The 27,709-nt window shown below is 46.5% G+C and overlaps 1 protein-coding gene across 3 annotated transcripts in view; it reads left to right on the top strand.

Annotated features, from left to right (window-relative positions):
* TENM4 (teneurin transmembrane protein 4) overlaps positions 1 to 27,709 on the top strand; it is a gene marked incomplete at its 5' end in the record, with an annotated part of 373,412 nt that overhangs the window by 75,948 nt on the left and 269,755 nt on the right. For 2 of the 3 annotated variants that reach the window (XM_080816826.1, XM_080816825.1), the window contains one exon: positions 19,064 to 19,273. The exons of the other annotated variant lie outside the window; for it this stretch is intronic. In XM_080816826.1, coding sequence (XP_080672952.1) covers positions 19,064 to 19,273 — 210 coding nt within the window. The remainder of the gene's footprint in view (positions 1 to 19,063; positions 19,274 to 27,709) is intronic. 3 annotated transcript variants of the gene reach the window in all.

Genomic DNA, 27,709 nt, shown 5'->3' with positions numbered 1-27,709 from the left:
TCACAAAATGGCTGCTGATTTTCCCCAAGAGCAAGTGATCAAAGCAAACACAAGGTGAAAGCCATAATGTCTTTTAGCACCTAGCCTTGGAAGTCACATTCTTTATTTCCACATATTCCATTGGTATCCCAGGTCAGCTTTACTGCGTGGGAGAGAATTACGTACACAAGCACATAAACATCAGAAAGTAAAGATCAACAGAGGCCATCTTGGAGACTGGCTCCAAACACTTACATGGGGGGCTCTTTTTTTTCTTTTTCTTTTTTTCTTAATTAACATATAATGTATTATTTGTTTTGGCAGTACAGGTCTGTGATTCATCAGTCTTATACAATTCATAGCGCTCACCCTAGCACATACCCTCCCCAATGTCTGTCACCCCACCACCCCATCCCTCCCACCTCCCTCCACTCTAGCAACTCTTCAGTTTATTTCCTGAGACCAAGAATCTCTTAAAGTTTGTCTCCCTCTCTGGTTTCTTGTTTTATTTTTCCCTCCCTTCCCCTATGATCCTCTATCTTGTTTCTCAGATTCCTCAAATCAGTGAGATCATATGATAATTGTCTTTCTCTGATTGACTTATTTCGCTTTGCATAATACCCACTAGTTCCATCCGTGTCGTGCAAATGGCAAGAGTTCATTTCTTTTGATGGCTGCATAATATTCCATTGTGTGTGTGAGGGGGAGAGAGAGAGTATGTGTGTGTGCATGTGTGTGTGTGTGTACACACACCTCTTCTTTATCCATTCATCTGTTGATGGACATCTAGGTTCTTTCCATAGTTCGGCTGTTGTGGACATTGCTGCTGTAAACATTGGGGTGCACATGCCCCTTTGGATCACTACATTTGTATCCTTGGGGTAAATACCCAGTAGTGCGATTGCTGGGTCATAAGGTAGCTCTATTTTCAACCTTTTGAGGAACCTCCATGCTGTTTTCCATGTTCTCCATGTTGTCTCCAAGCTGGCTGCACCAGTCTGCATTCCCACCAACAGTGTAGGAAGGTTCCTACATGGGGGTTTCTTATGTTGTCAGGGGTAGCAGCATAGCTGATGGAGACCCTTAGACCTGGCCAAGTCCTGGCCTTATGTGGGTGAGTGTCCTGAGGCAAAGAATATGGCCTATCCTACCATCAGCTTCCTCATCTACCAACTGTAGTACCTAGTTCACAGAGCTGCTGTGAGATTGTATGAGACTGGGATCATGAAGTGCCTCACACGGGGCCTACAGTATGGAAACTGGCCTGTGACAGTAACTACTATTTTTATTACTTTAGGTGCTTTCACTTATCTTATTTCCAGATTTGCATTTTTATTTGCCCCCCCCTTGGTAATTTTTTGAGGACTAACACATGTACATTAAAGTGTTTAAGTCTGCACGTAAGTATACAGCTCTGATATTTTACGATGTCGCCTCTATAGCCATAACCCTGATGAAGACATGAAACATTTTCATCAATGTTTCCCTCATGCACCTACCCACCCTGAGACTACTATGGTGGCTTCCATGGAGATTGCTTAGTTTTGCCTGCTTTAGAATTTTACAGAAATAATTACAGTGTGTGTGCTCATGTCTGGCTTCTTTTACTTAACATAAATGAATGTCTGAAAATCTGTAAGATTCATCCATTGTTGCATTTACCAGTAGGTCTTTTTAGTTGCTGTGGAGCATCCCGTTATATTCATACACTACAATTTATTTATCAGTTCACCTGTTGCTGGGCATGTGCATTGTTCTAGACGCTTATGAATGACGCTGCTATGAAGGGCACTGTTATTATATTATCATCACCACAGAGTAGGCTAAGAACTAAGAACACAGAAGTATCCAGCTGGAATGCTCTTCTGATAGAGACATGATGGAGAGGAAACGATAAATTAGCTGCTGCTGTTGCTCTTGTTATAATTATTCCTGAAATTTATTAAGCCTTTTCTGTGGGCCAAGCGTTAGGCTGTGTTTTATATTCTTTTTCCTATTTAACCCTCTCAGAACCTATAAGAGGAAACATAATTTTATCTCCATTTGAGAGTGGAGGATACTGAGCTCAGAGAAGCTAAGTGGTTTGCTTAGGATCAAATTGACAGTAACCGAGAGAGCGGAGATAAATTCTGCCCAGTGACTCCAGAGCCCTTAACCACTATGCCAGGATCCCGGGGATCTGCTTTCACATTCCCTGATCCACTTATGGTGTGATGGGCTCCCGTGTAAGCTCCCCAAGTGATGGCCCCCTCATTTGAAAACAGGATGGTCCTCCCTATGACCACAGAGGAATACAACTTTTAGGAGAATAAGATATGATAGCATTTTGCTCAGTGTCTGGGATATAGGTGTTTGTTTAACGTCAGTGTTCTTCCTTCTGAAAAATTATAACATTTTTACTGTTAGAGATATTTCTACAGTTTGAAAGAACCTCCAGAAATCTCAATTCAATCCTTCAACAAACAGCCAAATTAAAATTTCCTGGGAAACCCCAAAGTTTATCCTATAATACTGCCCCAACCTCCCTGCATCTCTATTCCAAGAGGACGAAGAGCACAGAAGAAAAGAAGGAATTGCTCTTAGTGGATCCAAGATGAAATTCAAATTTTCCGAAGGGATCGTATCCTTCTCCTGTTATACCCTGGAGGGAGGCTAGGGACCTGGAAGGAAAGAAAAGACTCCATCAGAAATAGAGGGTCTCCTGAGAGCACATGGAGAGAGCACAGGATGGTGCCCCTGTTTTGTCTGTGTGCGCCTCTGTGCCGACCCCCAGACCCAGAGGGAGCCTGAGGGGATCTGATGACAGGAAAACAACTCAGGAAGTTGGCTGCTCTTCACTGAACCCAGAAGCCATAAAGAAAAAGACTGAGAAATGCAATGTAAGCATTTCTGCGCCGCAAGAAAAAACAACACAACAGAAGCGATGTCAAAGGCAACTGGAGAAATATTTGCATTATATAAAGTGTATTAATTTTCAACATATAGTACGTCTTCTGATCAATAAAGAGGAAACAGGAACAACCAAATGAGAAAAAAAAAATGTGCAAAGATCCATATAGCAAGTCATAGATACCTGGATGTAAATACCTGAGAAACGTTAGAGAATGCTCCAACTCTAGTAAAGGAATGAATAGTAAAATAACTTTAAGATATTTTACATCTACTGGATAAGCAAGGATCGAAAAGATTCTTTGTTTCCATCCCTGTGCTGGGCCACCATGGTACTATGGTTGATACTAATGGCACAAAGCCACCTCCCTTCCCGCCTGGTTGTCAGGCCTTAGGCTCATTCCATCATCTCTCCAGTGCTCAGTTTCTCTTGTGTAAACGTACAGGTGGGGTTAGGAGAGCTTTGCTCCCTATGAGCTTCTGAGAGAAGTGGTCTGGAGCTCAGGCTGTGTGACGTTGGCCAAGCCGACGGACTGCTGCTGTAAGGCCAAATGTCCTCATCGCTCGTGGGGGTAACCAAGGCCCCCACTTCATCAGGTCGCTGTGAGGATTCAAATGGACACGTGTCTCTACGCAGCTTGGTACAACGTCTGGCAAAGAGAGAATCCCCAACAATGGTAACTATTATTATCCCTGCTGCTATGAACCAATCATCCTTCCCTCCTGTGTGAAAGTCCTCGGAAAGCAAGAGACGCAGCTATTAGGGCAGAAAGCCTGAGGGCAGTTCCTTTCAGAAAACCAAAGACTGAGAAAATGTAGTCACTTAACCTTCTGTGAACTTCTCTCCTCGCATCTACTAAATGGGGGTAATAAGGAGAAATTCTGAGGGTCGATGTGAGGATTAAGTGGAAGGGCGTAAATCAGTCTTGCTAGTTTTCATTATTGGAGCTCTGAGAGAGCTTCGGGGGCAACCCGTGTGACGGTAGTAATTTTCAGCTAAAGAGACCCAGGAAGTTCAACGGCTTAATTCAGGTGACACTTTGTAGTTGCTACCTGATGCTGGGTCCCAGAGCCCCAGAAGTAGGAGCAGGCCCTGGATTCTCCCAGAGGCCCATAGAGGGTCTGAACCCCTTCTCTGTCCAGCTCAGCTGTTACCTGTTCCCCTCCCCTTCCCCCAGACATACCCGACTGGTCATTCTCTTCACCTGTATTTCCTTCGGCCTGGGACACCTAAACCAGCCCAGCCCTGTGCACACATGTTGCATACACCACACACAAGGCCCCTTCTGTCTGGTCAACTCCTGGTTTACCTTAGGCTTCTACTTAAAGATCACTTCTTATAGGAAGGTGTCATTGTACCTCAAGGTCTCAATTAAGGATGTGTTCATTGTGTTCTCTACTCCCATAGCACTGTGGGGGTAATTGCCTCTTCTGGGGTTTCTCAAAGGCAGGCAGGACCCAATCGGATTCCCCTCCCTCTCTCTACTGGGGTGCTGGCTGGAGTCCCCTGTGGGATCACTGAGAACTGAGTGGAGGATCGTGTTGGCAATACACCCTGGGAGCAGGGGGAGCTTCGTCTTCTTCCCCAGAAGGGTGGCACTCCCCTCCTCTGACTGTCCCAGCGTCCTGTGACAAATGACACAGGCCCAGCTAGCCTTCCCAGCCTTACAGACTGCTGGACTCTGAACATGTGACGTTGCAACATCCTCATGCTTCCCCCACCCTGCAGGCACGTGTCTCTTCCCTCATTTCCACACCAACATGGAATCCGAGGCAAAGTCAGGCTGTGTGTGCTAGCACCAAAGTCAAGGGGACACTGCTTCCCAGGTTCTGCCCAAGAAACACCAGGGAAGCCTTATACCCAAGCTTCGCCCAGTGCCCTCCCCTCCATGAAGCAAGAAATCCCATTCACTTGCAGAGTTCGGATTCTGCTGCCCAAGGCATATGGCTGGATCTGAATTCCTGGGCTTGAGACCATGAATGGTTTTACCTCCAAAATACAGACTCTTTTGTCCCCAGATGAGGTTTTTGGTTGAGAGAAACAAAAATAGCCGACACCTTTGTTTCTTTTCCAACCCAGTGCCCTCAGTCAGGGTGACCAGACTTCCCAGGCAGCCTGGGAGACAGCGTCTTTTCATAAACTAGTGTTGATTTCTAGTGCCATTTCTGAGGTCCAGTTTCCCACCATAATGCCGTTGACCTCGGCATGGCTGCAAAAACATGAGTACAGTCTACCCACTTGGGTTCGACCCTGCTCCTCCTCTTGAGAGCTGAGTCAGCTCCGTCCTTCTGGAGCTCATTTCTTGTTCTATGATGCATCTGCATCATAGAAGTGTCACAGGACTAGAAGAGACAATGTACGCCAAGGCTCCTTGTATATGAATGACCACCAGCTGGAGAAACCCCATGCTGGCAAGACCGGGTGGTGCGCTAGACAGAGTATGGGCTCCAGAGTCAGACCTGGCTTGGGGACTGACTACCTATAGATCTGGAGTAAGTCGCTTGGCCTCTCTGTGCCTCCACCTGTTTATGTAGGCTCCACAAGGACAGTGTTACGGGTTGACTTGTGTCCCCCCCACCCAAAAGGGACATGTTCAGGTCCTAACCCCTAGTACCTCAGAAGGGGGCCATATGTAGAAAAGGGTTGTTACCGATGTAATTAGGTAAGACGAGGTCATACTGGAGTAGCCCGGGCCCCTAATCCAGTCTGACTGGTGTCCTGCCCAGAGACAGCCCTGTGAAGGCCGAGACACACATAGGGAGAAGGCCATGTGACAGCAAAGGCAGAAACTGGAGGGGGCAAGCTGCAAGTCAAGGAACCTCAAGGATTGCCAGCAAAGCGCCAGGAGCTAGGGGAAGACAGCACATGATCCCTCTGCAGGTTTTAGAGGGAGCACTATCCTCTGGCACACTGATTTTGGACTTCTGGGCCTCCACAACTGCGAGACAATAAATTTCTGTGGTTTTAAGATGGTCTGTGGTGCTCAGTATGGCAGCCCTTGGAAACCAATACAGACAGGAACTTTACCTGTCTGTAAGGTGCTTAGCACAGTGCACACTGCACGAGAGGTATCTGGTAAATATTTATTCCTTCCCCTTCTCTTATCGTCTCAAAGGCTCCTTTCTCTACAGAGTATATTTTATGATAAAAACAAGCATGGTTTTCTTCTAATTTTTGCCAAAAACCTCCTAAAGGGCCCCCAGCTTTGAGAATCTACATCTGGGGAAATTCTCAGTCTGGGGGAGACGTGGTACCTTGGGAGCAAGATTTGGGCCAATGATTCTATACCTGTCTGTTCTCCCCCAGCACCTCACTGATTTTTTTCAAGGCTTTTTTGAGATTGCTTTCCTTGATTTTTTCAAAATTCTTTAAAATTTTGAAATTTTGAATTTTGAAAATTAAAAATTTCAAAATTTCCTGGAGTGACAGTAGAGGAATTTCCGGAAAGCTTGGCCTTTTTCACAAAAAAAAAGCTTGGCCGTTCTCCCATCAGAAATCTAATGGGAGCAGAGGCTTCAGTAGGGCTAGTAAGCTCGGGGAAAGCTATCCAGAACCAGGGCATTTTGAGGGGAAAACCAGGTAAGGACCATGCCTCTCAGTATATTGTCACTATGTGCTTCTACCGTAGGATTTTCTGTTATTCTTTAACAACTTTCTGTTGAAATATAATCAATATCTAGAGAACCACACAAATGATAAATAGCTCTGGCTTTATCTTATAGGAGTATCTTTTTTTCCTGGTTAATTTTTCCCAGTTCATTGATGATACTATTCTCGACTCCCCCGTTAAGTCTCTGTGGAAGACAGATTGAATTCTAGCGTGGGCTCAGGTGGCATGGCTGGGAAGCCCTGTTCCACATTCACTGGCCCTGTGGCTTTGAGCACACTGTGTAATTTCTGTAAATGTTATTGCCCACCCCCAACCCCACCGTGGCTGATAAGAGATCAGGGAAGTAAACCCTTGGATTTACAAACGCACATTCTTGCATTGTTGAATATTATTCATTTGGGTCATTTTAGGGAGATAGTGTGGGCTAAGGTCCATCAGAACAAGCCCTGGAACCCACACTTATAACCGCACCCCTCCTCCCATCCAGCTAGGCAGTCCTGAGCAGATTCTGCATCTGTCAGCTTAGAGAGATCTAACACCTTTGCAGGGGTCATGAGGACTGAGGTGATGTGTGTAAGGGACACACAGTAGGAATCCAATTAATATCGGTCCCCTCCCCTACCTCCAGCAACTAGGCCCTTCTTCCACAGCTTCCCACCTCTTACTTCTCTCCTCCGTACATAACTCCTCCACCATCCCCCAGTATTTGAGTAGAAGTGAAGCTTGACAATCGGGTTGTGCTTTTGCCTTTGTCTTGCAGCCTGGAATTTTGCAGCTGTGTAAATTGGAATGAGGGAAGGAACTATACAGGATAAATTACATATATGTATACACACATGCATACATGTGTACACATACATACACATACGTACATGTATGTATGTAAAAATTACAAATACATATGTTAGAACCCAGGAAGCAATAAATGACTTTGAAAACAGCGGTGTGAAGCACTTTCTTAATCAGAACTTGGTGCATAAGTTCAAAGCTTGAGCCTTCCTGTTGAACAGAGCACTCTGTGACCACAGATAGTTAAAGGCCTGCCATAAATTGCAGGGGTTCCTTGCTCAGGTTCACCAGCAGATCTGACAGGCTTAGATGATCCAGCTTGCCTCGTGCCTTCCCTCTCCCCCACGTCCCGCAGAAAGTTGGTCTGCCTGTCTGGCCTCAGTTGAGCCTCCGGAGGCCTGAATGGACCATCTTAAAGCCCTTTGCACCAACTCCTGGGAAAGGTTCAAAGAAACTTTGAGGACCCTGGGGCTGTGGCAGACAATCAGAGTTCTGTGGGTCTCCCGTTTCCCCTGCCCTCATCCCCCAACAACTCCCTCCCCGCTCATTCCCCCACCGCTGACACCCCTACCTCTCTCCCACGAAGTCATGTGTTTCTGTTTCTTTCCCCCCTGCAGTCAGGCTCCCTTCCAGGGGAAGGGGTGGTCTTGGTCTGTATGCCTGGTACACAGTGAGGGCCTCACATGGCGAGACTGCCTGGGGTACGTCTGCGGTTTGTAATCAAAGGGAGGTGGGGGACAGCTACCACTGTTGAGCATCTGGGGGTCCCAGAGATGCATGCTCACCCTTATTTACTCTGCACAGGACCCCTGGGAAGTAGGCTCTGATCCTGAAGAGCCCAGCACTCTAAAAGGTGAAGCAACCTGCCCCAAATCCCACTAACCAGTTCTAAATGCAGATCTCATTTGATGCGCCTCCCCAAAGTCGGAGTCCCGCTTAGCCCCTTACCAGTTGTATGTCCCTGCCCAAGTCACATCACCTGTCCTAGCCTCTGTTTTCCTGCCTGTAAAGTGGGGATGATGCTCATAACCTCGCTTGAATGGAGAAAGGATAAAATACGATCATGGATATGAAAATCCTGTATATAAAGTATAAAGTAAATGCTCTTCACAGGCAGGTTTTGTTTTTATTAGTAGCTCCATCGGTTACAATAGATTCCAGTAGGTTCTAGGTACCCATGATATATGAAATCACTACATGAGCTATGGACATACAGAGAAGACCAGCCACTCTCCTCAGGGAACTCACTAAGAAAAACACACAGGCATGGTGGCCTTCAGTTGGTGGTATTTGCACGTCTGTCTTCTGGCCCCTGGCAGCCTCTCAAGGCTCATTTCCTAGCACTCTCCTCCTCACACCCCTCCACTTACCTGGGCAGCCCTCCCCCTTCTGAAGTCCTCATTACACCACTTCACCTTTAAGGAAAGACCTGCATGACTACCTATTTTCATTCACTGAAAGGAATCCAAACAGGACTTTCACTTTTACCAAAAAAGGCTAAAAGCCAAAAAGGGTTCAGGGTTTGCTTTGCAGTGAGACCATTATCCAGGCATCGCTCACCCTGAGCAGTGAGGGCAGCCGCCAACCTCCTTCCCTGGGAGCTAAGCATCTCCGCATCAAGCCGCCAGAACTTTGAACTGTGTCTGTGAGCGTCTGGGCTTCCTCTGGGTTTATTTTGTGCAGCCATTAGCAAGACATGTCCTAAGGTATCGGAAAGCCTAAGAGAAGTGATTTTGGGGTCTGGGAAGGCTCAAAAACTTTTCCATAGAAATGAAGGGTAATCGCTTCTTCATGACCTTTCAGCTTTACACTCTGCTTTCAAATGGGGTGGGGATGAGACGTGATGACCTGCACTGGTTTCTTTGCTGCCCCTCAGTTGCGAGGACCTCTGCCTGGAAAGCTCTTTCCCCAGATGTTTGTGTGGCTCCCTCCTTCACTTGTCTCCTGTCTCTGCTTAAATATCACCTCCTCAGAGAGGCCTTCCCTGAATATCCTGCTTAAAATAGTATACCTGTCCCATCCCTCCAAACCTCTCATTGCATTTGACTTTTCTTTATAGCATCTATCCCCACTCAGTCTTCTTCTGTACGATTATTTGCCTCTTTGTTGATTTTTCTCCTCTGCTGAAAGATTTCTGAGGGCAAGACTTTGTCTTCCATGCCGACGAGCTTAGAACAGTGCCTGGCCCAGGGTAGGCACCAAATAAATATTTGATGAAAGAATCAAGTCCTACCACGAAATAAGAAGAAGACACATAACTCAATTTTAAAATGAGGATCTGAATAGGCATTTCTCAAAGAAGATACACAAATGGTCAGTAAGTACATGAGAGGATGCTCAACGTCAAAGCCATCAGGAAACACAAATCATATGAGATGCCACTTCATACCCACCAGAATGGCTCTATTCCAAAAGTCAGATAATAAAAAGTGTTGCCAGGGGTGCCTGGGTGGCTCAGTCAGTTGAGAGTCTGCCTTCGGCTCAGGTCGTGATCCCAGGGTGCTGAGATCAAGCCCCGCGTCCAGCAGGAAGCCTGCCTCTCCCTCTCCCTCTGCCTGCCGCTCTGCCTACTTGTGCTCTCTCTCTCCATCTCTCTGTCAAATAAATAAATAAATAATCTTAATAATGAATCATAAATATAAAAAAATAAAAATTGATGGCAAAAATGTATAGGAATTGGAACTCTCAAATGCTGGGGGTGGGAACGTAAAAGGGTGTAGCCACTTAGAAACAGTCCAGCAGCTCTTCAAAAGGTTGAACCGAGTTCCTTCCACCCAGCATCTCAACTCCTAGGTATCCATCCAAGAGAAGTGAAAGTGCAGATGCACACAGAAACTTGTACTCAAATGTTTGTACCAGCTCCTTCAGAATTAGCCAGGAAGTAGAAACAACCCAAGATTCCATCAACTGATGAGTGGATAAACAAAATGTGGCCTATCCCTACAACGCAGGGTCACCCGGCAGTAAAATGAAATGAAATTCTGATCCATATTACAACCTGGATGAGCCTTGAAAATACTATATTAAGTGAAAGAAGATAGCCACAGAAAGAACACATGTCGTAGGATTCCATCTATATGAAATGTTCAGAATAGGTAAATCCACAAAGACTGAAAGTAGATTTCTGTGATTGCCCAGGACTCCAGGGGGTTGGACAGAAGTGCAGCATGACTGCTGATAAGTATGAGGATTTTTAGAGGGGTTATGAAAGTATTCTAAAATTGACTGTGGTAAAAAAATAAATAAATAAAAATAAATAAATAAAATTGTGGTGATGGTTGTACTATTTGTGAATATCCTAAAATTCATGGAATGGTACACTTTAAATGGGTGACTTGAATGGGTATGTGAATTACAGCTCAACAAAGCTGTGATTATCCCCCCAAAACAGCGAATGTCCTCATTTAATACACCTATATCAAACAAGCAGCTGAGCTGGCTGTCCACCCCGAGTGCCGACCGGGGAGACCAAGACACCCCCTTCTGAGTGTTGAGGTGGAGGTGTTCTGGGATACTGGCCCTCCCCAGGCGAACAGGTGAAAGCAGAGCTCTTTTCCTGGTGAATGCTTTAAAAACAAAAAATGGCCCTGAGAACCCTATGAGGAGGAGGGTTGGAGATCAAATGAGCTGAGCCTGAGAAATTTACTGCGTCCTGGTTTCCAGAGACCATTTTCCCAGCATAAGTCACAGAGACAGATGGCCCCAGACCTGCTTCTGAAAATAACCACTGTTGAGGAGAAGAGTGGAGAGTTGACTTAGTGGGAGCTGCCCAGCCGGGGCGGGGCGGGGGTGGGGGGACAGGGGTAAAACCCACTAGATTTAACAGGCTAGAGAAGAAAGCAAGTTTGAGCCCAGCAGACTACAGCTCTGCTTCACTCATCCCACGAGGGACCCAAAGCAGAAGCTGTTGTCTTTGCTACCTTCCTGTGTGTGTGTTTTCTCCTCTTTAAAACAACTGTTTTCTTTTGTTTTGTTTTCAATCTTACCACATTTGGTCCTTGAAAAAATCGGCAAGCATAGAAAAGTATCAAGAAAAAATAAAGTGCATTCATAATTCTACTGCCTCGAGGTGACAGGTGACAACATTTTTGTACAAATGGCACACATACGCACACATTTCAACACATGACAGAATTCCTTTTTAGACGGTTTTGCATCATAGTTTTTTTATATCCGATTTCACATGTCCCTAAACATTCTTTACACACGTGACTGATAATGTCTGCATATTGACATTATACTGCTGTGCCTTAGGCACTTTTACCATTATAGATGTGTTTTTTTTCCTTTTTAACTTTTTAAAAAAATTTTACTTTTTATTATGACAAATGATGTTGTGATGAATATTCTTTTTTTTTTTTTTTTTTTTAAAAGGATTTTTTTTTTTTAAAGATTTTATTTATTTATTTGACAGAGAGAGATCACAGTAGACAGAGAGGCAGGCAGAGAGAGGGAGAGAGGGAAGCAGGCTCCCTGCTGAGCAGAGAGCCCAATGTGGGACTCGACCCCAGGACCCTGAGATCATGACCTGAGCCGAAGGCAGCGGCTTAACCCACTGAGCCACCCAGGCGCCCATGTGATGAATATTCTTATAAGTAATTCTTTGGAAAACTTATGATTATGTTCTTGGGTAAATTGCTAGAGATATAATTGCTCAGGTAAAAGGTTTTCACATTTTAAAAATCAGTCTGTATCAAATTATGCTACCAATATCAGGGCATAAAATCTTGTTTGTATTTAAAACCAACATCTATCTTAGCACCTGCTAGGTGCCTGGTATTTTCACATTTGTTTCATTTTCTCCTGAAGCCTTAAAAATAATTCTAGAAGTGTTAAGAAGAGCGATATTTGCTTATTGTACAAAAATTTGAAGATATAAAATTCATATTGAAAAATGAAAAACTGCCGATATCATTGATAACCCCTGTTGAAGGTTTTTTTTTTTCAGCCAGTCCTTTTTCTGATACATTCAAACAAATTCATTCATTCTGTAACCATTTTATGAGCATTCACAGTGCTGAAGAACCTAACTTGCCCTTGTAACTGAAATCTTTATCCTGCGCTGTGTTTATAGTCTCCTCTACTCCCCAGAATAACCCCTGGAAATGTGCACTACTGTTATTCCTACAAAAGAACCTTAGAATGTTCTAGTCCAAGTCCCCAGTGGGGACGGTAAGGCCAGAGCCATCAGAGGACTTGGCCATGGTCCCATGATGCATTATTGACCTATACCCAGATCTCTTGGCCCTTAGTCTATGCAACAGATGAGAGCCCCTGGTGTGGAACTGAATCCATACTGCCCTGAAACAGGGTGGCCATCTCATTAACTGTCCAAGTCAGTACGTTTTCAGAGTAAAGGTAATTCATGCAGGATAACAGATGCAAACTGGGGCTGTCACGAACAAACAGGATGGATGGTCTCTCGAGCTCTCTAGCTTTATTCAGATTTCTAGCACTTTGAAATCCTTCGCAGCAGTGGGCTTAAGTCCATTTCGAACAACTAGGAAACCCGTTAGCTAATCTTTCTGAGCTGAGACTCTGATCTAGGCCAGGACATGGATGTGGGCAGCTTGCCGGCCCACAGTGAAGTTGCTGATCCTCCAGCAGCCCCAGACCTTCTATCCGAAGGAGATCCTAGTTTTCCATCCTCTGCTCAGAGCTGGGAAGGACTTTACTTATTCAGTGAAGCAACTGGCTGCCGTGCTAAGAGCACATAGGTGTGAGGTTAATGCATGAAAAGAGAAGGAATGCATTTGATTTTTTTTTCCTAAGGATTTTATTTATTCATTTGAGAGAGATACAGAGGTGGAGACAGAGAGAGAGAGAGCACAAGCAGGGAGAGAGGCAGAGGGAGAGGGAGAAGCAGTCTCCCGGCAGAGCTGGGAGCCCAACATGGGGCTCTATCCCAGGACCTGGAGATCATGACCTGAGCCAAAGGCAGATCCTCAACCATCTGAGCCACTCAGGCGCTCCTGCATTTGGTTTTAAGTGGAAGGACTAGAGTATTTCTAGGAAGGAGCCTTCATGGGAGGGATGAATCCATCAGCTCAGGGTTCCACCAGAGGAGGTACCTGTGTAGGTCTAAGGGTCTGTTTTGCTTTTCTCTAGGTGTCATCCACTAATTTCTGTATCCTGGGCACTATGCTAGATGTTTTACATACGGGCTTCTAAAATTCAGGGCTGCCAGTTAAAACATTATGAGGAGACCCTTCCAGGAATCCAGAAAACTGCCTGGGGGAGGAAATGCCCTCCATGCAGCACACAGTCAATGCACTGGCTTTTCTGATGGGACTCATACCTCCCCCACTGTATCCGTAGGCTGTGATTTTTTCCCATTGTGCCCTACATGCAGTTTAGCGTAGATTAATAAGGTTCTGTTTGGGTATTTAGATGGATTTCTCAAGACTGCTGAGAAAAGGGTAAAAAAAGTACCTGTTGTTCATGGTCTTTCTTCCCTTGATAGAGTAAGAAATTTGTCCATCAGCTGGCCCTTCACACCTCAGTCTCATGGCGTACTCCAAAGACACTCTTGGAATCCAGGACTCTAGAAGGCTCTTCCTTGAGAACTGTCTTATCCTAGTTATAGGTTACATTTCAAATGCTAGGGCAGGCTACCATCGATTCACACGAAGATGTGAGTAACTGAAATTGTTCTCTCCACAGATCTTAGAAGTCCCTTGCTGTGTGTTCTTTTCATATATCACGGCTGCCTCCTTAACACTTTCCTCTTTTTATGACATCGACAAGTAATCTGCATTGATAAAGGTGTCATTGGCAGTCTTGCAGATCTGTCATCATTTCTTCTCCAAAACCACCCTGTTCTTACTAGGAAAGACCACAGCTGGCGAGATGGCAGAGAAAATCCCCGTTGGCTGAGCCCTTTCCCTGAGACTGCTGGGCTCCCTTCAAGCATAGCATCCATCCCTCAGCAGTGGGTATTAGCACTCCAGTTTTCAAAGGAGGAAACAGAGACTAAGGGAAGTAATGTGAGTTACCCAAGGTCACATAGCCCATAGGAAATTGGACTCTGACCCCTGGCTTACACAACAGGAAGCCTATGGTCTTTTTGCTTTAGATGTGTTCCAGTTGATAGATAGGAGCTTCCTTGTCCCTCCCTCAAACGAGGCCTGATAAATTTCATTCATACCACCCAGTGGGCACAGCCTTGAAAATAGGGATGATTATCCTACTGAGAGGTTTGGTGTGAGGAAAAGATTTCATAAAGCACTTGGCCCAGTTCCTGGATTCCAGAAGGAGCTCTGCAAATGTTTGTTCCTGGCCCCACATCACCCCCACCCCAACCATATGGGTGTCTGGACTCTCTCATTCTGTGGCCTTCTTTCTCCATCTTTATCCACTATAAGCTAGAAGTAGGCTCATGGAGACCTTCTCTCAGGAAACATGGATGGCTCTCCTCTACCCTTCACTGGCCCCCTTCGTTATTGGAGTGAGGTGTAGGGAGGTTCATGCCAATCATCCCATCTCATTTTACCATGGACACTGTGGAAAATTCTACAATACCAGGTTCCCTTGAGCTGATGACCAGGATACATGAGAGGGCAACTCTGACCCCAATCCCATAGTCCTTTGGCATCAGACACCCTTATTTGCCCCCATAAACTTACATCTGCCCCCCCACCCAACTGAAGGCAATCATGTGGACTTCCAACGTCCTGGCTGAGCTGAACCATTGGGAAAGGAGATCTGAGTGGCTGAGCAGATGCTGTAAGTTTAAAGAGCCGATCCTTCTAAAGCACCGCCCTTATCTTGTCACCTCCCTGCTTTCAAAACTTCCACGACTCCCACTTAAGGTCTGACCTCCTTTTCTTTGTTCAAGGCCTAAACATACTGTTCAGAGACTTCTTTCTCACTGTGGTCTTTATAGAGACCCTTTGTGCCATCATCAAGGTAGTCCCCTTCCCTCCTACCTTCCTCCCATCGCCTCTTCATGTAACAAGTTGTTACTGGTGTTTTCTAAGAGTCAGACACTGCTAGACACTGGGGAGCATGGGACGGGGCCAGCCAGGCAGGCCAGTGGGCAGTCACAGAAAGTAAACATTGCAGGGGGGAAAGTATTGCCACAGGGAAGGTACAAGGCGCTGTGCAAGCATGCAGCGGGGGCGCCATCCGAGGCTTGAGGCGTCAGGAAAGCCTTCCCAGGGAAGGTGATGTGAGGTTGGGCCCTTGGGAGGAATGAGAGCTAGTGAGACACATGGGGTGGTAGTGATGGGGAAGAGAGAAGAGGAAAGGGTGTGCTGAGGGAGAAAAAGAGCCTCAGCGGACTTGGTGAGAAGTTAGTGGTAGCTCATGAGATCTAAGAGGCCAGAGGGGATGGGCAGCTTGCTGGAGGCCAGATGAAGAATGAGGGCCCAAGGCCAGAGTATTCTTCTCTCTGCCATGGTGTCACACCCTCATCCCTCCACCTCTTCCCACTGGGATGCTCGTGGCTCCAGAAAGCATTTCGCCTTTCCTCTAGATGAGATCTTATCTCCCAGTCGTGCCCTGGGCTGTCTTCTGCTCTGACAGGTCCCACCTGCCTGGCTTAGAACTCCCTGTGACTCCCTCCCCTCCCCCCGGCTCCTTCTTGACCCTGTCTCTCACAGTCTGTATCCCCCTCACCTTCCAGCCCAGTCAGTGGGTATCTAGGAAGTATTTGTGGAATGAAGCAGTGTTTGCAAGCATGCACAGCTTTTATAAAAAAGGAAAGATAAAATTAGCTTAGTGCTTCTCACACCATCTAGACATACTTGTGCATAGTGCATCTAATGTTTATTAGGTGTTTCTTGGCTGCCACGCTGTTCTCAACATATTATTTGTTTGAACTCCTTTAATCCTCAAAGCAACTCTGTGAAATAGATGGGTTTTTTATTTTATCCTTTAATTTTCATTATATAGATGAAGAAATTGAGGCACAAAGGGTGAAGTAACTTGCCCATGGTCACCACTACTGAGCTAGCAAGTAGTGTAACTGGAATTCAAATGTAGGATCTGGCTCCAGGGCCCATATCCTTAATACCACCTTGCCTTGCTTCTGTAGGTCCCAGATTTGTACAGCAATGCATTTTACTACATGTGTTCCAAGCACTAGTAGATTATACGCATTATAAAATACATACAAAAAAGATATTAACAAAGAGTGAGATTGAAAAATAAATATTTCGCATATTTTCTTGTGCCCAGGGGATGGTGCACCCTACTTTGGGGCCACGTAAATTAGAAGCAGCTAATGAATAAGAGGAAGGGAATTAACATGTTTCCAATAGTATCTGAACCTCACAGAAACATCATGAGTTCTTGTGCACCTACTGAGGGCCTGAACCTTTGTTAGGTGCTTGGAATGTCAGGCTGTGACTATTCAGAGCAAGCCCGAGACCTGAGGTGAGTGAGGCCTGGAGAGGGGATGAAGGCAGAAGACATAGGCATGAGGCCAGAGCTCTGTGCTGTTCCCAGCCTCAGGCCCCCGAAGTGTGTGATAGAATAATTTACTTAGTTCTGGAACTATTTATTTCATAAAGCTTGACAGATTTACTCAGGAAGAGGCTGTAACTAGCACCCTAGAACAACATATCGTGTTTCTTAACTTGCGTCTGAAATTCTCACAACTCAGCATGGTATGGCACTGGTTATCTCCAGCTCATCAGAAGCTCTGATTGGAGATTATAAGATGTCTTTGACTAATAAAAGAGGAGGAAATGAATGTGTATTTGCTTAATAAATGCAGCCTGGTGGACAAAATCTTTCCAAACTGGGACTGCAAGGGAAGCAGAATCATGAATGAGGTTCTTCCGGTGGGGGGAGTGGGGGTGTGGTTTCATTCAGTTTAATGAACATTTGGTGAGCACTGACCGTACTTGCTCATACATACCCTGTGCACAGTATATGGTATCTTTGGTTCTTGCAACAACTCTGTCAAAGGGGAGGGGTGCCTCACATACAAACAAGGCACCAGAAGTCATTTTCCCAAGATCATACAGCTAAAAGGGGACTAGGTCATGATGCAAACCCCAATTCTGTTGAACTCTAAAACCCACTCCAAGAATGTGCTGTGCCCCAAAAGTATGCCATATCCTTTTATGTGGGAGACATAAATACAGATAACTACAAAGACAGTATGGCAAATGTGATGGCAGAAGTACAGTCAAGGCTAAAGAAAGAATTGATCCCCTTAGAGTGCTGTGTAGTAAGTGGTGTCAGGGAAGGTTCTCACAAGGTGAATTGGGAACCCTTGGTTGAGATGATTTTGAAGAGAATCCTAACCCTGATTTGTAGGTAAAGAAACCAGAACACCGAGCCACGCAGAGACTATACCATAGTCATTGATCCCTGCCATCTCAAGTCCTCTTACTAAATTTCTACTATGAACCAGATGGCGTATGCAGCATCTCAATAATATGTCATCACATGTGGTGAGGTGCAGGGGTTGACATCAGCATCGTGAAACCTACAGGATCCTGCAGCACTTGGTGACTGTGAACTGAGAGAGCACCTCTTGGTAGATAGACCACAAAGGGCTTTCTCCTCCCCCACCCCGAATCAGCAGCTCCCCATGCCACCTCTCCCTTAAAGCTCTGCCGAATTGTATGATGATGTGTCCAAGTTGCATTACGTTTCCTAAGGTTTGGTCTCTGTGGAAAGCTGGATAAATCTGATTATGTTTTCAGCCTTCTATCAGTCAAGGTGGAAGAAAAGAAGCAGCCCTTGCTGTCAAGCGAATGCATTGTCTTGTACTGTATACTTGTATATGTCTGTGCTTATGTTCCCTCTCCTGCGGACGATGTACTGCACATGTCTGAACGCCAGCCACAGATCGAACTGCAGATTGTCTGATCTCACAGGCCTTGTCCCAGGCCATCACCTTCTTCTTCTGAAGAGTTGGGAGTGTGCTTTTTAGGCTGAGGTTTTAGACTCAGAACCCTGACATGGTAGAAACTTGGTGTCAAAACATACTGACTTCGTGTATCTTGGAACTCAGAATATTCACGTCCTAAAATTATAGAATTATTTTATCGGAGATGATTAGAACTGGAGGAGTCTAATGTGTTAGATACCTGCAACTCCCCGTTCAGCAAATAGTTAGTGCCTACCGCATACCAGGCACTAGGGGATACAGATGTGGAAAAGACGGCTAATGCTCTTGCTCTCAGGGAGTTTGCAGAGAGTGGCAGGATTTAAAAATCTTAAAATGTTCAACTCTGAGGAAAGTCAAACATTAGTGTGTTCAAATCCTAGAATGCGAGGGATGGAAGGGGACCCTGGATCATTCTCTCCGGCTCTATCTTTTACGAGTCCCGGAGCCTTTTCCAGGCATGTCCGATTACAAATCTCACCAGTAAGAACATCATTTCACTTCAGTGACACCACAGAATGGCCGGTTTGCGGGCGCTCAGCGATCACCCATGCGGCTGTTCATTTTACCAGGGAGGCCACTGAGGCTCGGAGCAGGGCAGCTGTTCCATAGATAGCGCGGCCCGCCAGAACCAGACCCCAGGTTTTCCGGCCTCTCTCGGAGAACAGGCAAAGCAGGAAGGGCTTCCCGTGAGTTTCCGAGGGGTGCCGTCTTGACAAGCCCTGCAGACTTCTGCCCCGAGGCCGGGCTCTTCGGAAAGAGTTTGCTCCCGCTACCTTTGCGGAGGCGATCAGCCCCGCCCCCAGACCACGTGTGCAGTAGATCGCCCGGTTGGGGGAGACCCCTCCCCCGTTGATGCGTGTTTTATTTTGCTCCCTCCCCCTCCCCGTGTGCCTCAAAACCAATTTTCATTATTTTTTCTGTCTGTGTTTGTCTTTGTGGTTCGCAGGTGCTCCCCTGCATTGTTCATCTGCTTCATCAACCCCTATTGAACAGTCCCCCTCCCCGCCCCCCTCCCCTCCGGCCAATGAGAGCCAGAGGCGGTTGCTAGGCAGCGGTGTGGCCCAGCCAACCCCGGACTCAGACTCTGAGGAAGAGTTTGTCCCTAATTCATTCTTAGTTAAAAGTGGCTCCGCCAGCCTGGGGGTCGCGGCGAACGGTAAGTCTCTCTCTCTTCCTAACTTCTGTGGGTGTTGTGTGTGTGTGAGTGCGCGTGTGTGTGTTCCTTTCGTTGGCGATGCTGATTAATCTGCCTGCTCGGGCCGCTTGCAGGGGCGGAGGGGCCTGGTGCATGGGGGGCTCGGGGTTGTCGGGGGCCTGGCGCCGCTCTGCGGCTCAGGCAGTCCCGCTCCTGCCCCGATGCGCCGCTGGGGTGTGCGAACTGGGTGGGGGTGGGGGGATCAGGGTGTTGCTGTCCCCGCTCCCCTGACAGACATGGGGTAGACAGAGCTGCGGGACGGAGACGCACAGACAGACACGAGACAAGTGTCAGGTGGAGACCCACGCAGGCAAAGACACAGAAGCAGAGATCCAAACTGAAATAGAAAGGAAAGGTTAAAACAGCAGTAAGCAGGGCTTGGCTACCTCCTCTGTGCCAGGACTGTGCGCTCCACTACCACTTGTTGCATGGTTGAAGCCTCTCACATCGTAGCCTAAGACACCCATAGGAGAGTGCCCCCATTAAGCCTGAGGAAAGCTGGGAGAAAGGATACTACCTGGAGGCCAGCGCTGGCTTGGAAAGTTCTTGACTTTCACACTGCCAGGAGACAGAGGGCCCTGAAGTCCCAAGCAGCTGCGGGGCCGAATGCTGGCTGCAGAGAGAGCCAGGAGGCTTAAGCATGGATCTGCCCATAATGAGCACTCTTCTTCTAAGCTGTGCCCTGACTCTCTTAAGGAGAAGAAGTATGGGAGGGTATGGTGGAAGAGCCATAGGCTGACCTGGAGCTAGCAGACCCAGGTTGTGGTACCTGGTCAGGTGCTGTGTGACCTGGCCCGAGGTCCTTGCCTTCTCTGTGTTCCACAGAGGCCAATCCACTTCTTTGTAGGGATGCCAGAAACCTCCAAGAGAAGGGATGATGTACAGCCTCTATCCCCTTTGAAAATCAGACAGGACGGCTTTGGTCTTGATGGTTCTCTTCTACCAGGACTTAGGCCCTACAGTCTCTATGACCAAAAGCCAAACCATCCTCCAGGGCCTATTAACTTTGTGCTCCCCAAGAGTGGCATAGTCCTTTTGGTGGTTTGGTGTCACTGCTTCTCTATAGATTGTAGCTGCTCATGTTTTAAATTATGCACATGAACAGGAACCATGGACCAGGAGGGAGAAAACCTGCGTGCAAGGCCCAGCTCTGTAACTCACTGGCTATTTGTTTTGGCAAATGACTGTCCCTCTCAAGGCATCAGTTCCCTATCTTACAGTGGTGGAGCAATCGCTGCAGTAGTCTGAATCACTGTCGTCTGGTGCTGACAGCGATGTAGCAGCCAGTGGCCTTCTCAAGTTTACTTGGGGAAAAAAAAAACATGTGTGTGTACACACACACACACGCACACGCACACACACACGATGGCATTCTTTGTTCATCTGGTAAAAGAGAAGTCAGGAGATTGAAGTCCTTAATCTCTCCCTTTGCTAAATAACTGAACGAGAGTGACCACTTTGTTGTAAGTTCTACAGCAAATTGATAGCAGTCGTGCATTATTGATGTGCAGGGAAGATGGGGGTACTTTGGCCTACAAGCTGTCTGCTCAGTTGTGCTCCTCGGTGCTCGTCCCACTCCCCAGGGGACCTAGAGACACTTCTGATTCCTTCCCGGGGGCTCACTGTAAAGGTTGGTTATAAATGTGTCCCGTTCCCAAAGGGAGAGTCTGGGTTTTTAGTGGTCTGCTGCTCTGGGGTTGGTGGGTCCCGAGAGAGCCAGTGAGTCTCACTGAAACCCCAAACTGAGCGGTCTTCTTGCAGCAAAAGGGCATGCTGATACTGGCATGAACCCGGCACTAGTGAGTGGACTCTGGTGCCTGGTGGCCCCAATATATGTTTCTAAGGTTTGGATTTATTTTCATGAAAGAAATGTAAAGTTATTTTAATGGGATTATCATCATTGTTTTTGTCCATTACAAAAAGTAACAAGGCTCGTTAACATTCAAGCAATACAGAACGTTACAAAGCAGAGTTTTCTTGTAATCCCGTCTTCCCAGAGATAATCATTTTTAACACTTTGGTGCACGACCTTAAAGGCACTTTTTGGGTCATGTCCATTTAATAAAAGAATAAATGAATGAGCAAGCAGCACAAACTGAGTAAGGGCCAAAGTGCAGCCGAGACAGCCAGGACTGTGGGGTCCTGGACATGTGACCCTTGGGCAAAGAACCTAACCTCTCAGACCATCAGTCACTCCATCTGTGAAATGGGGAAACCCTTCCAAGGTTGCTGTGGAGTTTAAGAATGGTTAGAGACCACCCTAAATGGATGACTTGCTCTAGCTCCTTCTGAGGCCGGCTTCAGAGACTGAATTCAGAATGTACTTTAAATGACAAAGGCAGCCCCTCAGGCTCCTGGCGGGTGAAACTGAAGTGGTTTCCTTAGTGGGAGCTGACTCAGCTCCCCGTGCCCTGCGGGGGAGGCCTGACCCTCTGGAAGCCAGCTTCCCCAGGAGCTCCGGCTGCTCTCTCCAGGGCCTCCCCACGGGCGCACCGCCCCCAGCTGGGTCAACCTGGCTGCTCGTCCCAGGGCCACGACACCTCTAAGCCGTCTAGCCAAAATCCCCATGTAAAGTGCAGTGAGAACGCATGGGGCATTACAGACCAGCTCGTTGTCCCTGCAGGAAAGAAAACAGGGAAAGGAGCTCTTTATATGATCAAAGTCCTAATCCTCCCCCAAGGATAACCATCTAGAAAACACTGATATATGTGAAGAAAGATTTCAGTAAAATATCAACTAGTCACAGCTGAAAAGCTAAGGAAGTGGTGAGGATTAAGTGGGTATTTTGTCCCTACCCCAGAGAAACTTTATAGAATAAATAGTAAGTTTTCTGTCAATCGTCATAACCTAAATTCTGCAGTAAAGAGACTTGAGAAACCTGGAGGGTAATATTTAAGAGGGTCAGGGAATAAATAGCTCAGAGAAAGCTGTCAGTTTCTTCTCAAAGCCTAGGTGAGCTAGAGGTGGGTGGGAGAATTTACATGTAATGAGCACCTTCTGCGTGTCTTTCTTTACATGCATTAACTTCTTTGAGCTTCCATGTATTCCTCTGTCTCTGCCAGGAAAATGAAGCCCAGCAAAGGCCAGTGACTTACCCATAGCTCCAAGGCATGTTAAAGATTCATACCCAAGCCTGCTTCACTCTAAAGGCTCCTGTCTTCTTCTTCCCACCGTCCCCCTATTTGTTATGTTTTCTTACCAATACCAGGTCGTGTTCTTTTTTCTTTTTTATTAACATATAATGTATTATTTGTTTCAGAGGCACATGTCTGTGAATCATCAGTCTTACACAATTCGCAGCACTCACCATAGCACATACCCTCCCCAGTGTCCATCACCCAGTCACCCCATCTCTCCCACCCCCTCCCCTCCAGCAATCCCCAGTGTGTTTCCTGAGATTAAGAGTCTCTATGGTTTGTCTCCCTCTCTGGTTTCATCTTGTTTCATTTTTCCCTCCCTTCCCCTATGATCCTCTGTCTTGTTTCTCAAATTCCTCAAATCACTGAGATCATATGATAATTGTCCCTCTCTGATTGACTTATTTCCCTTAGCGTAATACCCTCTAGTTCCATCCATGTCATTGCAAATGGCAAGATTTTTTTGATGGCTGTATAATATTCCATTGTATATACCACACCTTCTTTATCCATTCCTCTGTTGATGGACATCTAGGCTCTTCCCATAGTTTGGCTATTGTGAACATTGCTGCTTTGAACATTTGGTGCATTTGTATCTTTAGGGTAAATACCCAGTAGTGCAATTGCTGGGTTGAAGGGTAGTTCTGTAGTTTTTCTATGTCTCCCCCTTAGTAGGAGACTGGGGAAGAGAAGAGGAATTCCACCAAAGAAAAAATATTTAAAGATTTTTTAGAAGAGTTTCTTAAAAAAGAATTACAAGTTGTTAGATTCCTATTACTCATTTCACAAAATTTTATAAAGTACCTATTATGTGACAAGCGTTTAATTCCATTGAATTTTGGAATCCCGTTGAATCTCATTGGATCTTCGTATCTATCCTGTGACATAGCCAGTTTTAAGTCAAATTGAGGCAGTAGAGGACCAGAGAGGTTAAGTAACTTCCCCTACATCACACAGCTTCTAACTGATGGAATCAGATTTGAACTCAGTTCTGTCTAATACCTAGAGTAGACTCTTTCAGCTGTATTTTTGTGAGGACTGGGGACATTTCAAAGATGAATAAGTATAAATGGCTTAGACACTAAATTTTGGTCCTGCTTCATGAGAGGCAAGTCCTGGACGCTGGGCTATCCATGGCTATTTTTCTTTTCTATTATCCCCCCACACCCCTCATCCTGCTCTGGGCCCTTTCCACCTCGCCTTACACATTTTTCAAGCTAGTCACACTGGTCAACATCACTGTTGTTTGGCAGTTTCATTGACTTTCTCAGGTCTTAAGCAGCTGGGATTATTTTGTTTTGACTTCTAATCCAGTGGAAGAGTGTTTATTTTTCTTTCTAAATGGGAAACACTGCTATGTATGCCAGCTCCTTCTAAAAGTGTTTTCTTAAAACAAAACAAAACAAAAAAATTCAAGTTAATTTAGGACCTATCCAGGTTCCCCTGAGGGAGTCTGCCCAGGTCCTTGTTAGTCATTTTGTGAAATCAGAAGGCAAAATTGTGCCTGTTTCCTACTGTTGAGAGGGTTTTGTCTCCTTTCACTGAGAATTTCCTGGAACCTATGTTAGTTGTTTCGTGTCAACTGTAGGTACTTGGGTCTGGATATTTCCCTAGCCCCAAAGGTAAAGGACATTGGGGTTTGTGTGAAGTTTTCAGGCAATTCTGTTCACCTTTCCTCTCTCTTGCATTAAAATACTCTTGTTGGTAAATAGATTTATACCAGCTGTGTGGTGAAGTTAAGTTACCTATATCCTAGTAGCAAGACAGATTGGTAGGTTCCTTTATTCATTCACTCATGATGACATTTGAAATGTCTGTGGATGTTATCCAGACAGGTGAGAAGGGAAGGGCATTCTAAGCAGAGAGATCCCATAAAACAGGTCTTAAACAGATGGGTTCAGAATCTCTTAAATGAACCCCTTGGATTCAGCATGCATTTCAGAATTCAGAAGTGTTCAGGTTTAAGGAAGAAAATACAGTTCACGTGGTGTATTTTTCTTAACATTCCCAGAGTGATCAGATGGTCCACGGTCATCAAACACATCAATATTTCTGCACTGAAACATGAATAGCTGTACTCACGGGATCTTAAAAAAAATAAATAAAAAGACTCTGAGCCTCGTGTCAGTTCAAGTTTTGCCATGAAAAGAATTTTGATAGAACTTCTGGTTTTAGAGTTTTTGCGATTTCCGAATGGTGGTTAATGGATGGTGGGCCCAAACTGCACCTTTTTTTAAAATGGGGGTATCAGGATTCAGAGGTTCAGTAACTAGCCTGTGGTTAGAGGGGTAAGTAGAGAGCTTGACACAGAGAAGGTGGGCTGCGGGTCCCAGTCGCTCCCGGGAAGGCTTTATAAGAGCTTGCTGTTTATCCGTAACAGCTCCTCAGAAAGGCCAAGCCCCCTCTGCTGTAGACTCGGGAACTCAAGAGGCCAGGCCAGCAGACTGGCGGGCTCCCTGCAGGGGAATTCAGGAGAAAAGAGGCTAGGGGTTCAATTTTCCAGAACCTAGAACTCAGCAACTCTGAGCTCTTAAGGAACTTTCCTGACAGCCCCTCAGGTGTGTGGACCTTCTTTCTTCGTGCCCGCCGTCTTCTATACACCACCCCCCCGAACCGTCAGAGGACCTGCCGATCCAGGTCTGATTTCCATGTTCAACTGCAAGTCCGTTGAGGTGGGCCTTGTCCAAGGCTTTATCTTCTCTGCTGAACACCCGCTTGTAGGGGCTACAGTCACAAGTGAAAAAAGTTCATGTTCTGTCTTCCTCCTTTCTGCCAACCCTTTTCCCCTCCCCACACACAAAACCACTACCCCACCCCCACCCCCCCGCTGCCATGGAACAGTGCAGTGAGCCACATACCTGATAAAACCGTGGAGACTCTCAGAGATGAAATGATTCATCCAAGGGCTGCAAAGTCAAGATTCAAAGTGTGGCCCCAGCCTTCATGCCCTTCCCTCCTTACCAGGTACCTCCCTCAATGCAACAAGCCCTCACCTGTGGCTTCCCACTGGGGGCAGGCCATTGTGCCCCCCTAATTGGGGGCAGTGGAGACAGCCACACAGAGGTGACTTCTGTTTTCATACGGTTTACAAAGCCCTTTTTCATACATTACCTCAGGCAAACTCTAGTGACTCTAATTTAATTGCCACATTGGCTTTCTAGGAGGTAAGGCTTCTTCCTGACCTTGCAAAATAAACAGGTCACATTTTGAATTAATGTAACCAAATGTCCTGGGAGCACCAGAGCCCTTTAATTAGTCACTCACGTGACACAGTTGTAGACTCTTTGCAGCTCCTTTTTCACTAATTTCCCCAAATACCATTGCATTAAAAAGTACAAAAATAACATTTTTGGCATACGACTTGATTAGATCTAGGAATTCCTAGACCACCCCCCGAGGAAGGCGCGTTAGCCATGTGTCTGGGCTTTTTCCATCTGGAAACTCAGCCTGGTTTGTGTCCCCACTGAAATGTTAGTGGCCTGCTCCGTGAGGCCCTGTGGACACCAGACCATGTCTTAGAGCATCTCCCGACACTTCGGGGCCCAGACTGTTGAAGAGGCGCCGGGAAGGAGCCCACGGAGAGTTTGTGAGATGAATACAACTAACATTGTGAAGCCCTCACGTTCCCAGAGGGCGTTCACATCTGTCACCCAGCCAGATCCACAACACGGGGAGATTTACATGGTGTACGGGGTGCACCATCATATGCTGGAGGAAACCTGCTCAGAGAGAGAAGCAGCTTGGCCCTGAGCTGCCCATTTGCCGCATGGCTTTGAACCTGGTCTGGATTTGCCCACAGTGGGTCAGTCCAATCTGGGAGGCCTGCCCCCACCCATATAAGCTCTGTTTTCTGGCTGTACACCTCACCTGGAGAGGCCTCACTGTGACCCTTCAGCATAGCAACCTGCTGGTGAGGGGGCTGACGTCCCCGGGACCTGCAAACCCGGCTGCTGAGTCTGCCTCTGACCTGCAGTGTGATCTTGCACAAGCCTTGTCCTGTGTCCCTCCACTTCCTAAGCTGGGCAGTGGGAGAACTGGAGGACATCAGCATTGCCCAAGCCGGTCACAGTCTGGGATAGTGGTGGGCCCACATGTGCCACTCTTTCCTTTCCTGCCCTGCCTCCTTTTACCAACTTATTTTTAAGCTAAGTGAATTTATAATTTATCTTTTAAGACTGTATTTATTTATTTGAGAGAGAGAGAGAGGAAGGGGGCACAAGCGGAGATGGGGATGGGAAGGGGCAGAGGGAGAGGGAGAAGCAGACTCCACGCTGAGCAGGGAGCCTGACAACACAGGGCTGGATCCCAGAAACCCAGGATCATGACCTGAGCTGAAAGCAGATGTTCAACGGACTGAGCCACCCAGGTGCCCCGAATTTATTTACTTTACAAGAAAATCATGTATTTCTGTTGCAATTCACTTGCCATATCTAGAAGGTAGCCACAGAAGTAGAAACAGTGGAAGTGGTTGTCAGTCTGGCGAAAGAATGCCTGCTTGAGGACGGGAGAGGAGGTTTGCTTCTCTTTGTTAAGCAGGGAGCTTTGCAAGTGTTAATGTTAAAAACACACCAGTGCTAAAGTGAGACTTCCTCCTCGACCTCATGTAAAAGGTTGAAAGCAGCTATCTTGCATGTGACTCCGAGTGCTTTAATGTCCATTGGCGCTGAACGCCCCCAGAATCTCATCGGCAGGACACCCGGCCCCATGCCTTGTCCCAGTACTCTGTCTAGGCTTCCCGTGTGACCCCCCTGCAGCCTGCTCACTCTGAGAATAAACATCTCTGGCTGCTTCCAGAATGTACCCTTCTTGCCTCTCCTAAGTGTGGTCTTCTCTGAGTGATCCGTTCCCACCCTCCCCTCAGAGCCCCCTGCCCTCTGCCCCTGTCATCAGGTCTGAGCTGGGTGCTTTGAGCTCAGCTGGATCCCCCATCACTGGTTAATGGCTCCCAGTTTGGACTAGGAAACCATGTGGCTTCCTTCCTCCCCCCACCTTCCTCCCCTCCTCTCTCTCCCTCTCAACTGCCGTTATTTATATAGGTCTTTGAGATTAAACAACTAAAAAAAATTTTTCACTTTGCGATAAAAGTCCAAAACGACCAAAGGCAGAAGAAAAACAGAAACAGCACAATGCAGAGCCGTGGGAGGGAAAGATATATTATGGATGCCTGTAGATCCTTACTGTGCTGTGTGGCCACCGGCAAATTGATTAACTTCTCTGGGTCTATTTCGTCCTCTTTAAATGGATGTTGGTTTGAATAGTA

The sequence above is a fragment of the Martes martes genome (assembly GCF_963455335.1).
Source record: "Martes martes genome assembly, chromosome: 10".
NCBI classification, from domain to species: domain Eukaryota; kingdom Metazoa; phylum Chordata; class Mammalia; order Carnivora; family Mustelidae; genus Martes; species Martes martes.
This window is presented reverse-complemented; position numbering and strand designations above follow the sequence as displayed.